The following is a 14,368-nucleotide window of genomic DNA, read 5'->3' on the forward strand; positions in this document are numbered from 1 at the left end:
AACACATTACATAAATATAGCAAGAATATACAAAGCATAAATGAATTAAAGTACTGTGTCAACTAGTAATTCGTCGAAAATAATCCTTATATATATATCTCATTTGACAAGTAAGCAAATAAACATATGTAAAGTAAAGCAATCGAGAAAATGTTTAGGCTTATATAAATATTGTGCGAGATTTTACAACTTCAATATAATGCACTTTCTTTCTATTAATTGACATAGTAACTTCCGTAGTAAATCGAGTTATCGAAAGATACTTCCAGTGAATATGGTAAACAATTCGATAAGTGAAGAGCGAGCTCAATTAAATAATAATTAACTTTTCGTATGTAATACGATGTTTCGTAAACGTTAATAGCTGGCAAATAGCCCCGGGTCGAATCGCAATATTCGTTAAGATAATACAGACTATGCGTGAATATCCGAATCACGTGTGCATCGATAATGCAAGTTAAATTACTACACATCGAGAATCAATGACTTTATTCGCGGGTTGCAACCATTCAAAATAACTTTAAGTTCTACTGAGCTCAGACAGATAATTAATTCCGGAATATTTAGGCAGCAATATAGCCTTTATGCGAGGACGATATCCATCGCTCCGTGCTTTATGCGAAGACGATATCCATCGCCCCGTGATCAGACGATCGCATTTTATGATGACCTTGCGTTCATCATAATCCGCTTGAGAGTTGCCGATCAATCTCGTATATGATCTCTGAGTTACACGAGTTCGATATTTTACCTGAAAGCATCCTCCGGTGATAAATTGTAATGATGGTCATCGACCAAAACCGTAAGGACCTTCTCCAATGGATAAGATGGCCGCTTCGTTTCTTTTTAACGATGCCACGTCGCAATGTCCAAGATGGCCGCTTCGTTCCGTTTCAACGAAGCCACGTCGCAATGGCTAAGTTCGTCCTTCCTTCAATCGAATCGAGCGAGGTACTTTAATTAACCTCTTGTCAGGGCTGCAAAGCCTCCTCTGATACTGCGGAGACGTCCTCGTTCTTTTTGTCTCAGACTCAATAGTCTGGCGGATTTCAATCGCGTAGCAATTATACGTATATCTAAAGCCGATGTAAAGAACGCGACTGTACGCCTCGCTAGCCGGAAGACGAATGCTTGTTCGACGGGCTTCACGCCCGTCCCGACACTCTCACGCTTGCGCAGTATCGTCTTTTCGTACCGTTTTCCGGCGCTGGGGCGCAACGTGGTCGTCGCAGCGCTCGCGAAACACATAACGTTAAAGATAACTAGGGAACTGTAACACCGACGCCATCTGTGAGCATTCTACCGAATTGCCACTTACATCAACAATGTTCACATACACAATCTCTTCACGATTCTTATTACCCGTTTCTAACACAATATCACTGATTCATTTTTACAGAAACTTTGAGCTCTGACGAGGACACAGATGAAGATTCTGATGAAGAGAAAGAAGTATCAGATGACAGTAATATCGATGAAGCTACAGATTTGGATGAATTTGAAACCACGGATTTGAATAAATTTGACTACAACGTAGAGTCAGATGCAGAAAGTGATGGAGGCGATTCATCTAATGAGAGGATGATGAGTGATTTAAAAAACCTTTGTATTATGCTGAATACTGTATTTTATTTTTTTAAATAAAACATTCTTGATTAGTCTTACAAAATTGCAAATATACTTATTTCACCTTTTCATAAATATAACAGATTATCGGATGATTTTACAACACTTACCAATGTTATTATGAAACTAGTAAAAAAAAATTTTGTCCAGTATGGCGCCACTTTAGATATTCACTATCAGTATGGCGGTGCACCACTTGTCACGTTTTAGCATGATCTTCATAAAAATAAACCGCCATACTGGTGCCTAATCTTCATAAAAATAAACCGCCATACTACATGCACTAGTGAAAAAAATGACGTCTTTGCGTCAGTATGGCGAGTACTCAGAGACGCCGAAACGGTATGGCATGTTCATATTCGTTGATAAACAATTAAAATCTAGCTCTCCACAAAAAATTAGCTTGGTGTACAAAATTCAACATCGCATCAAAAAAACGACACGTTCTCATCAGTATGGCGGACTGTTTGCGACGCGGCATCGGTATGACGCATACGGCCCGCGTACTTTTGCTCACAAATAAACAATATAAAACAAGAATCAGATTGGTGCCCATTACCCAAAAGCACAGTCTTTTTAACACATTCAAAAAATTACGCTGCGCAAAGGCGACACCTCCAGGCCGCCATACTTGCGTTTTCGTGTTCCATATGACACCGGCTATCGTCCCAAAAGGTTTCGTCGTGTTGCCGAGCACACATGTTTTTTGTCGCTGGCTCCCGGTCTAGTATGCGTTGCTATTAACAGAAATTTATTTGCGGTGCTCGATGAGATATTTACAGGCGCTGAGATTAGATTCGTTTCGCGGGGTTTGATGAGATATTTACAAAGCAAAAATTGCCATTCTATTTTTTAAAATACAATAAGGTGCATTAATTCGCTAAGTCATGGTAACCTATAACTTATCTGCATAAAAAATGCAAGTGAAATAAAAAGAGAAAACCAGTTACTTCTTATTCTTTTTATTATACCCGGGAAAAAACCTCTTATTTGTTCGTATTAGTTCATATTAATTCATATTAGTAGATATACGAAGTGTGATCAAAAAGTTCATGCCATAAATTTTTTTCTGCCGACGTGGCAACACTGCAGGTTTCTATGGTGGTTTGGCGTCTAAGGGGAAGCCTTACAAGTCATCAGTGCAAATTTAATCACAATCGAGTGCATACGTATTTTTCTGTGCCAGTATTTGTGAACGCAGTTTTTTTGCGCGGTTGAAATGAAACAACTCAAGAAACATATTGCAATCAAAATGACGCCATTTTAACGTTATGTTGACCAAATTTTACATCATTTTTTGGTCAATATGATGTCAAAATAGCGTAATTTTATCATTGCAATGTGTTCCTTGAAGAGATGTTTTATCCGAGGAAAGAACCAACATCAAATTTTTTGTGAAACTCGGTAAAAGCATTTGCTCAATTTAGTCCCTTGCGACTTTTTTTGTTCTCTAAAGTTAAAACAATTATGCGGGGTGAACATTTTGGGGATGTGGAGAGTATTAAAACATCTTGCTTCATTTCGACCGCGCAAAAACTGCGTACACAAATACTGGCACAGAAAAATACGTATGCACTTAATTGTGACCAAATTTGCACTGATGACTCGCAAGGCTTTCCCTTGAACGCCAAACTACCATAAATGCCTACAGTATTGCCACGACGGCAGAAAAAATTTATTGCACAAACTTTTTGATCACACCTCGTATAATATAAGGTCATATAAGAAATGTGTTAGAAAAGTATCTAAAGACTGTGCGGAAAGGCTATTTTCTGTTTATTTTTCCCCGCGCGCTAACACGTCACCGATTCGCGGCTCGAGCGATAGGTAGATTGATAGGCGCAGAGAGAAACCTGAGAGCGGCCATCCGGCTTCGGGGACGTCTGTCCTAATCTGCCCTCTGAGAAAGTGGACGTCAACTACGGCGTTACGCTCGGTAACAATCAGAGAGGACTCGGGTAACGATACATGGGTTCGTATCCATGCTATGGTTTGTGTCCGAACTACTCAGATGGAAGGGATATGCTGGTCGCGCAAGCCTTTCCCCTGTCCGTGTACGCTAGGCCCTCGGCAAGCTTCGAGCGGGGAGAGAAGGGCAGACATACGATCTGCTGTTTCTCTTGAGCTGTGACGTTGCCGCTTTACACGGGCCGGCTTGCCGGCTATACCACGATGCCACGCATTTCGGGTATCGCGTCTCGTGTCTCGCCGAGTGCCGAGTCTCGAGTTGACAAATCGACGATACGCTATACCCGCTATATACGTTACATTTGCTTGTATACAAATTTTAATTTTTATATTTATAAATAAATAAATAAATAAATAAATATATATATATATATATATATATTTATTTATAAATGTAAAAATTAAAATTTGTAAATATAAACGTAAATGTAACGTATAGCGCATCGTCGATTTGCCAACGCAAGACTCGGCATTCGGCGAGACGCGAGGAGCGATACCCGAAATGCATGGCATTGTGGCATAGCCGGCGCGTGCTAAGCAGCTACGTCACAGCTCAAGCGAGAAAGAGACAGCAGATCGTATGTCTGCCCTTCTCTCCCCGCTCGAAGCTTGCCGAGTGCTGAGTCAGCTGACTGGCCTATCTCCTCCATCTGAGTAGTTCGGACACGAACCATGTGTGTGCCGTTACCGAGCGTAACGACGTAGTTGACGTCCACTTTCTCAGGCGGCGCGTCAGTACACGTCCGCTGGAACGGAATGATCCCGGTGGCCGCTCTCAGGTTTCTCTCTGATAGGCGATTGATGTCCCCACCTTTCTATCTGTATGTACGAGCCATTACACAGAATAAAGCTCTCTCTTGTATAAGCAGCGAACGAGTAAACACATGTTCGTTTCTTCTTACCGCTAAAAGTCTTAAATCATAACAGGTTATGGGCCCTGTTAGTTATTAAAAGTGAGTCCGCCGCAAATTAAAAGTCGAAAACAAGAAAGCGCAATAATACCGGAGTAAAAGGTAATAAAAGTATTTAAAAAAAAGTGAAAGCGCGACGAGCGACAACACGAGGCATCAACCATGTCGGAGGCCGGCATACAAAGCCTAAGCCAAATCGAAAAATTGATAAACCGAGAAAATTACGGAACGTGGAAATTCGCTATGCGAGGGTGTCTGGAAGCCGAAGACCTGTGGAGCTGCGTACTCGGAGATGAATCGTATGTAACGGACATCAAGAAGATGACGAAAGCAAGAGCGAAGATCGTCCTGTCTGTTGATGCAAAAGCAAAATTACGGGTACATACAGAACGCAGAAACTCCGAGGCAAGCGTGGGAGAGTTTGAAAAATGCATTCATAGACAAAGGACTTACGCGCAAGATAGGCCTATTGCGTACCCTGACATCTACCAAGTTACATGACTGCAACTCCGTGAAAGAGTATGTCAACACGATAATGATATGGCCCATAACTTTGAAAAAACTTGATTTCGAAGTTAATGAAGAAATGATAGGCGCGTTGCTACTATCGGGATTACCCAACGAGTACAGCCTATGATCATGGGCCTAGAAAGTTCTGGCACGATCATAACGGCAGACGCGATGAAAGTGAAGCTACTCCAAGAGGTCAAATGCGGCGGAAAACAATCAACAGAGACTGTTTAAAGAGTAAAGGAAATCGTGAAGAGATTGTGTATGTGTAGACATCTGTGAGCATTGTTGATGTATAAGTGGCGATACGGTAGAGTGCTCATAGATGGCGGCGGTGTTACAGTTCCCTAGTTTATCTTTAATGTTATGTGTTTTCGCGCGCGCTGCGCCGACCGCGTTGCGCCCCAGCGCCGGAAAACGGCACGGAGAAACGATATCGAGCAGGCGTGAGCGTGTCGGGACGGGCGTGCAGCCCGCCGAGCGAGCATTCGTCTTCCAGCTAGCAAAGCGTGCAGTCGCGTTCAGTATAATTCTATCGTGCTCGAATATTCGAACAGTTGTGTGCGATTGTAATCCGCCAGCCTTTCTGAGAACGAGAGCGGAGAGGTATCATTACTATCGAAGGAGGGTTTTTGCAACCCTGATTAGAGGAAAGAGATTATCAAACGTGCCTCGGGTCGAGCCTAATGAAGGAAGGACGAACTTCGCCATTACGACGTAACCACGTTAACAAAGGACGAAACGGCCATCTTGGCCATTGGCGAATGCCCTCAGGGGCTTGGTCAAGGAGATCATTATTATCTAGAGACAACCACGGCAGTTGCTTTCAGGTAACATATCGAGCTCTTGTAACCCAAAGATCACTTAAGGGGGTAACCTGGTCAGAAAAGTCATTTTTTTATTTTTTGCTTAAAATACTCCTTAACATCTGTAGAATACGGGGCTATATTTGGTTTTTTGAAATTCGAACGGTTAGTCCACCGACCGAGCCTTTTTCCGAGCAGATATGTGAGCATGCAGTTGCCGCTCAGGTACGCTTTACAAGATGTACAGCAATTAGAATTGTTTGAGGAAGTTTGAGAGCGTACTATATGGTCCAGAAATTGCCGATTGACTGACCTAAAGCCGTAAGTTCTCAAAAAAATTATTTATTTAACTTCTTTTCTTATATGTACCGAAAACTTTAAACGCGTTTTTCTCGATAACATGTTCTTGAAATTGGCGTGCACGATTACTCAAAAACTAATAAACGGATTGACTTAAAACTTAACATACTTTGAAAATACATAATTATCTTCTATATGAATAGAAAATTATTTTATAAAAATTGTTTAAAAAAATTTTATTGGCCATTTTTACCGACTTTTTTATGCGAAAAATCGGCTTTTTTTTTTAAATTGCTGTAAAACTTGAAATTTTTAATTTTATTAAATTTTGCGCCTATTTATATAGAAAATGTAAGTATATAGATTACAAAATCATTTGAAATTTTCAGATTGGATCATTTTTGCAACCCAGAGACTGTACGCTGATTTGGTGCTTCAAATTAAAAGCGCTCAACAAGATCTGCTATATCTTTTGTTTAAATAATTTTTTTGTTTTAAATAAAATTTTTCTGTATTGTCTAAGAGTTATACTAGTGTGCAAAAAAAGTTTTAAATTGATTACAATTGTAGATTCTGAATACAACAGTTTTAAAAAATCACTTTTTTTTGGGCGTTTGACCAGGCTACTCCCTTAAGAGAGATTGTTATACAATTCTCTGGATTATGATGAACTTAACGTTCTATCGTAAATTACGATCTTCTGATTACAGAGTAAGAGAAAGCACGAGGCGACGGACTATGTCCTCGCAGAACGGCTACGTAGCCACTTGTAAATATTACGGAATTAGATATCTAACTGAGCTCAGTATAAATTACGTTCATTTCGAGTGGTTGCAACCCGCGAGTAAACTCATTTATTCTCGATGTATAGTAATTTACACTTGCATTATAGATACATGACAGAGAGTGAAACTTGATTCGTATATTCACGTGTATTCGGTATTATATTTGCGTATATTGTGATTCGAACTCGTGGCTATTGGTCATTCATTACCGTTTACGAGACAACGTATTATATACGAAAGATTCCTTATTACTTAGTTGAATTTGATATTCATTTTACTGAGTTGTTTATTAATCGCTTTAATACTTATTATATAACTCGATTTACTGCGGAAGTTACTGTGTCAATTGATATAGAAAGTACGTTATATTTGACTTGTAAAACCAAGCACAATAGACTGTATAAGCATAATCATTCTTTCGTTTGTGTTTGATGTATGTATGTTCTTAATTACCTGTCGAGAGAGAGAGAGAGAGAAATATATAAGAATTATTTCTTACCTATTGCTAATTGACACAGTACTTCAATTATACTTATGCTTTGTATATTATTGCCACTTTTATGTATTTTGCGTTTTGAATAATATGTTTAATATGAATGATCCTTTCTTAAAGAAGATTTAAGTCTGGAAAGCATTAGATTGTTTTCTCCTATCGAGAGATAAGCATACAGGAATTCTGTTTACTTATAATAATTTCTCACAAGAGATCAAAATATTGAAACATATATAAGGAAGGATTATTCATTAATAATTCATCATTTTCTTATTTTGTATTTATGCAATGTGTTCTCTGTACAACACTTTCTTCTACGACATATTTGTTTATTATAAAATAATCCGAAATTGAAATACGACTAACCTTGAAATACACAATCTCTTTACCGACGGAACTATGAGAGTAATGTCGTTTCCCTTTCTTTAAATCTAGAGCCTAGGCTCCTGCGCGAGTTTGTACGAAACAGAGACCGAAGAAGCATTATATTCAAAAGCGAAAGCGACACGTAAGAAAAGGCAAGAGAAGGGGAAGATTCGATGCTACGCATGTGGCAAAACAGGACATTTTGCAGCCAAGTGTCGTAACAAAGCGAGAGATGACGCCAAGGAAAAGAACAGTCCGACACAGAAGGTATTCGCATTATTTGCAACATTCACCACGCGGACGAAAAGGAGCAAAGCTTGGTACCTTGACTCTGGCACATCGACACACATGACGGGCTGGGCAAGCTGTCTGAAGAAGGTGAAGAGGTACAACAAGACCATAATGGCGGCAAATAATGGTCAAGTGAAGGCAACGGCTCGCGGAACGGCAGAAGTCAAGGTCACGGTAAACGAGGCCGAAAGAATCTTCGTGTCGAAAATGTGTTATATGTTCCAGGGTTAGCTGCAAACTTACTCTCCGTAAATACAATTGTACGCAAAAACTATAAAGTCAACATTACCAGCGCCGGCTGCAGACGATTGTTGACAGATAACGATGTTCAGATTTGGCTCCGGAATTCCGTTTTGACCGGACGTGTTTGCATGAGTCTCTCGTTGTATTGAGCGATATAATAAACGAGTTCTTTTTTTTTAAACTGAGTCATTTTTTCTTGTGAGAGTGTCGGGAACGCGTCGCGCGTGAGTGTTAGAGTGAGGAAGTGCAGCGGACGCGCGACGACCGTAAAATTTGGGGGTTTGTCCGGGATAGGACGGACGACAATGAGCATACCCATGGCTACGAGGAAGAGACTCCGGGTGGAGATACCCCAGTGGAATGCCGCGGAAGCGATGGCAATGACGACGATCGCAGAAACTCTCGAGACCGTCATCTAGGAAGTCCGTCCTTCGTGGACATGATAAATGAAAAAGGATGGTATTTTTTGTATGGATGTACAGAGGGGGATTGGAATATACGTATGTGGGTGCAAGAGGATGCTCAGTAATTAATTATGCAATTGTAAATTATAGTGCGCAAGAACGAGTGCCGGAATTTAGGTTAGGGGACGGGACTAATAATAGGTTATTGCGATAAATATTACCACATGCCTCAGTGGTCGAATTGGCACGACACCTTCACGGAATGAAGGAGATTCCAGGTTCGAACCCTGGCTGAGGTAATATTTTTTGGAATGATTTCTTATTAAATCAATTCGATTTAATTAGGTGTAGGGGGAGATTTTACTACTCCAACCGGAGCTGTGTTTCAAGTCTGACAAATTTAGTCGGCGCGCAGTCAAGGTTGGAAGATAAGTAAAATAGAAATAAAAATAAAACTTTCGCGCATCATTTACCGCACTTGGTTCTTAGTTCGCATGTTTTTTATATTCGTGGATTTCCATTGGAGCCTATACTTCAAATTTTAAAAATTTTAAATATCTTAAGAAATTCTTATATATATATATATATATATATATATATATATATATATATAACAAAAGATGACTTTATTATAGTGTTTTGAAAACGTTTTGTCGAGCTCTACAACTTTTATTTCCAGGAAAAAAATCAAGTTTTACTTTAAAAATTAGTCTCCTTTGAAATTTTTTGAAAACGACGATATCTACGACACGACTCTGTGATGTGACATTTGTCGCGTCCTCCGCCCAGACGGTAGCTCGGCCGAGGGGAAGGTCGGGGATGGCGCCTTGACTCGGGTCGAGGAAGGGCTGTCTGCGTTGACTAACCTTTTTAGTTAAGTTCCGTAGGAATGACAGGTGGTGCCGGAGCGGGGGATCACTGACCACATGTAACGACAAGAGTTGCGACAAGAGAAGGACGGGCGCTCGAAAGACGTACGGCGAAGTGGTCGGCCGACGGGCGGGCTACCGGGGCTTGCCGCTGGAGAAGCGCCGGAAATGTCTCGCACAGCACGACACGGCCCCGCCGCAGCATAATCACGGGTGCACCACCGCGACTGTAGCGCGGGTGGACGACCTGCACACTTCACCCGATGGCGCCCAGAGGGCCGAGCGGCGCCGCCACGGCCTGGCCAGCCGGACGGGAAACCGCGAGTGGCCCAAGCACACTCAGCAGCCAAATCAAACGGGCCGCGGGAAAATGGCAGAAATCGTCTGCAACGTCGCGAACAGGACGACACACACGACCAATCGGCGGGGCGGAAAAACCGCGAGCTTGAGGGCGCGCGCGTGCAGGGGCCCGGCGTGGTCCTGCCGAACCCACCCACCACTCCTGACTGTTGAATCAGCCGCTGACGAGATCTCCACTCCGGTGCTGCCAAGTAATTGAGGGCTTGATCTCGGTCGCGACCTGTCGTCGTGGATGCCGGTTAGCTTATCGCGGCTATTATCCAAGACCGCGGGCGCGTGGCCGACCGAGATCGTAGCCAGGAATATTTCGGAAAGCCCTCCTCGAAGCTCGTGTGATCGACAGTCAATTCGGTTGTATTCGAGTATATTGTTGCTTGCCGTGCGCGGGAGCACCGTGTGCGTGTCGGGAGAGACCGCGCCGGGTACATTGCGGTGCCTCAAGAGCTTCGCGGATATTTTGCGTCGCGTACGCGGGCAAATATCGTCGCGTTTGCTCGGCAAAGAATCTTGCAAGCACATTATTGCTTAGTGTTGCGTACTGAATTCCCGCTATGATTTTTATCTGTTCTTTGTGAAATATATTTGGTTAGTATTGTTTATTATCGAGCTTTATTTTGCGTGTCGCTCCTTCTCCACCTCCACCCTTGTCACGCGGAACTACGCCCTGAGCTCGCGACGAGGCTATTGAGGCGGACGTTGTCGAGACGTGGTGCGCGTCTATAATCGCACCTGGCGCCCAATCGAAAGGTACCGCCCAAGATCTTAGGTATGGAAGTTACGGTAAGAGATTCGACCTCGTTATCCCCTTGGAGATATCGTCTGGCAATTAGTTGATTAATTTGCAACCGCGCCCCTTCGGCCAGCGAGACCGAGGGAAATCGGGTTGTAACTTATATCGGAATCATGTGTCCTCCTTTAGATTATACATTTTTTGTCCGAAACATTTTTTCATATCTTTTATATTTTTCGAGATATTTGCGTCGATTAAATAACTCACCTTATAGAAACTCAATTTGACTCAATCTACCGATGACGTTAGTAACACGCGCTGCCGCCACGCGGCGTACTTTTAAAGTAATTAAAAATCCTCACGCGTTTAATATAAGAAACCAGCCTGCAGTGCAAGGCGCTTAATTAAATACTGACTTCTGCTGAATATAGCCGTCCTCTTCTTGAAAAAAACCACAATTTTTGAACTGTTTTGTTTGGATGCCTTTAATATTTTAAATTTTTGTTTGAGAACAAAAATATTGAAAATGTATAAGATCTAATTTGTGATAAAATTGTTTCGTTAATGTCTAAAGACATTTAACAAAGACATTGAAATCTTTAGTTTTCTTCTAATCTTTTTGTTTGGTACTGCTTTGTAAATAGTTAGCAAGCATGTTAGTAAGCATTAGTTGATAAGTTCGTTGTCATATGCATTTATTATCTCGTGAAACGTTGGCAGATCGCGATTGATAACTTCGATTGAGATACGCGTGACTCATTGGTGCTGCCATCGCTCCATCCGCCGACGGTAGCGATAAGGAGCCGATTACTCGCTCGCGACCACGCTTGCAGGATCGCTTCGGAAACCCAGTTAAAAACAACGAGACCTCGGAGCCACAAGTCCGAGGCTCATTTTTGGGAACTCAGTTAAGATCGACGAGTCCTCGGAGCCACAAGTCCGAGACTCACCTTTGGAACTCAGTCCTCGGAGACATAAGTCCGAGACTCAAAGTGGAAGTGCTCAATTGAGACGACACTCACACGCAACGACCCGGTGCTAGCACGAAAGGCCTGCCTGCTTGCTGTATAGTTTTGCCTGCCTGTTTTATTGTTTTGCTGCCTATTAACTGCTTGTTTGCTGCTTAATATCGCGGATGCAGAAGATTACCAGGCCTTGCCAAACGGAACACAAGGTATATGCCGGGCGGTGAGTCACCTTTTAATTTGTTCGCTTCGCTTTTCGCTTTTTCGCGCCTCTAAAGGCGAGGGAAAACTCTAAGGCTGGATTCGGGGAGCGCGCTATTAGCGCTATTTGCTTATTCTATCCTTGTTTTACATCTGATGAGCAATAAAGACAGAATGATGCAATAGCGCTAATAGCGCGCTTCTCGAATGCAGCCTAATACTCTCCCTCTGGTCCTTCGAGTCTCTTGATAGTTTTCTCGCAAACGAGGGGACATAAGACAACCCTTTCTACTTTTAATTCTAATACTCTCTAATTGGAAATCATTTGTTGTATCTTTTCTAGTAAGTAAGAAGCTTCTCAGAGCGTACGTATACGTTTTTTACAGCTAAGAAATTAAATAATATAATATTCTAAAAACCATTTTCTATTAAATTATAGAATTAGTTAAATGATTTAATTATAAAATTAATTGGAAAATGATATTTAACAGTTTCATTAACTTAACTTACTTACCAAATCGTTGTCAGTACTATACATAGATGGAAGATTGTCATACAGGATGCAAAACAAATTATTTCCAAGTTTTTCAAAAATAAAAGATGTGTTATTTCGTTGTATAAAATTTTGGTTATAGCAATACCGACTGTCATACAGCTCCATATGATAATTTTGACAATACGAAAAGGCAGATAAGTGAAAATGATTGCAATCTATGTCACAGCAGCAATTGATGTCACATAAAAATTTCTGTATGAAAAAAATGAAAAAATGTGTTTATAAAATATAATATATATGTAATAACTATATATTCTATTATTCAATATATCTGTTTATATATATTTTAAAAAATTAAAATATTTAATCAAATTTATTAATATGAATTATAACAATCTCACATAACAATCTCGAGAGATTTCCAGATATCCAGGGTTTATCTCCATAATACCTAGAAATATACTTAAGATGTACCGAGGATGCCTATATGTCCATTTATAAGATATTCTGTACAATATCTACAATGGATATCTTATAATTACATCCCTAGGATATAATTATATAACAAAATTAGATCCCAACAATATCGACTAAATTATATGTAATATTATATTGGATACTCTTAAGTAATCCTACGAATGATTTTTTAGTTTGGATCAAAATGGGATCAAATCAGATCATCCTATGGAGATTTTTTTGCTATGTGGGAATGTTATAATTCAAATATTAAATAATTGTTTTCTTTTATTCAACAAAATTCAATATTTTGTATCAAAAAATGACACTTGCACATACCGTCAAGTCGCACTCGCATATCTCTTGTTCTTTGAGTGCAAGAATTTCATTATCATTTGAATACATAGTTGATGAGGAAATCGTTGTTGAAGATGGTAAAGATATAGTTGTTAAAGTTGATTGTACTTCTGATTGTTCTGTTGCATTTATTCTTGAAGATATCTCTGTAGGAATGGGAGTAGTGATAATATTAACCTCTTCTTCTGTCTCATTTGATAAGTCTTCTAAAGATGGATCATCAACTTTAGGAATCTGTATATATATGGTTGAGTCTATTGACTCGTTGCAATCTGTGTCATTTATACAGATTGATATATCTTCAATTTTGGTTATTTCTACCATATTAATATATGCTAGAAATAGCAACAGAAGAAAAAACATCATTGGAAATTGTTGTTTATATATTATATTGATATAAATATTCGCTCAAAATTAGAGTCTTCTTGTAGACTTTCTAATTAAAGATAAATTGTGTATCCAATTTTTATTGTTTTTACAATTGTCCGTTTACAACTGACATCCAAATTTATTAAAATTTCTTGCCAAGATATGTAAATGAACAATCACTGTTCCCATACTTTGTGTTAATACTTCAAACCTGTCTAATGTGTTGATTAAAACACTAGGTGACTTTAATTGTAAACTTTTTCCTAAGAATCTATCATATAGTTTGTCTGTCCAAGCACCTGTATAAAAGTTTTATTGAGAGAATAATAATAAACTACTACAGAACTTTACTACAGAATTGTGAAGTTTTATATATTTAAATTGCAAATATACCAATAGGTTTCCATGTATGACAATCTAAAATGTAAGAACCAGGTGACAATGGGACATTATATACTCCATATGAAAGAAATATTAGTCTTCCATAATTATCTCTGCAAAACACTTGTAATAATAATTTCGGAGAATTTTGTAGAGTCTGAGTTGTATAATGCAAATCTATAGGATGATCCCAAATCGAATTATTAGTATAAAGATCGTAACTCTCTTGGGTTTGTCCTCTTTCATATCCTGATATGATTTTCCAACCATTACCTACAACAATAACAAAATTAATATATGACAAAGAACCCCTCCCATTTCTTATGGAATAGTGACCCTGGTTAAATTGCTCGGCTCTGAAATATGTTGTAGTTTGTATGACTCTGAACTTTCTCCATTGTCACAAACACAGGAAATCAGAGGCTAAAGAGATATGGAGCTCTGAAGTCACAGAATCTGAGTGTCTGCCACATTTTTTCAG

General features: G+C 39.9%; 1 protein-coding gene across 1 annotated transcript in view; it reads right to left on the reverse strand.

The window, feature by feature from the left end:
* Positions 1–14,159, reverse strand: part of LOC112463972 (tectonic-3-like) — a 38,249-nt gene extending 24,090 nt beyond the window's left edge. Inside the window, exons 1-4 of the mRNA XM_025030702.1 lie at positions 13,900–14,159; positions 13,718–13,805; positions 13,120–13,472; positions 12,343–12,576 (exon numbers count right to left, since the gene is read on the reverse strand). Of these exons, the coding sequence (XP_024886470.1) occupies positions 12,343–12,576; positions 13,120–13,461 (576 nt within the window). The 5' untranslated portion in view covers positions 13,462–13,472; positions 13,718–13,805; positions 13,900–14,159. The remainder of the gene's footprint in view (positions 1–12,342; positions 12,577–13,119; positions 13,473–13,717; positions 13,806–13,899) is intronic.
* Positions 14,160–14,368: the final 209 nt, after the last annotated feature.

The sequence above is a fragment of the Temnothorax curvispinosus genome, unplaced genomic scaffold, assembly GCF_003070985.1.
Source record: "Temnothorax curvispinosus isolate PA1 unplaced genomic scaffold, ASM307098v1 QBEX01013810.1, whole genome shotgun sequence".
NCBI classification, from domain to species: domain Eukaryota; kingdom Metazoa; phylum Arthropoda; class Insecta; order Hymenoptera; family Formicidae; genus Temnothorax; species Temnothorax curvispinosus.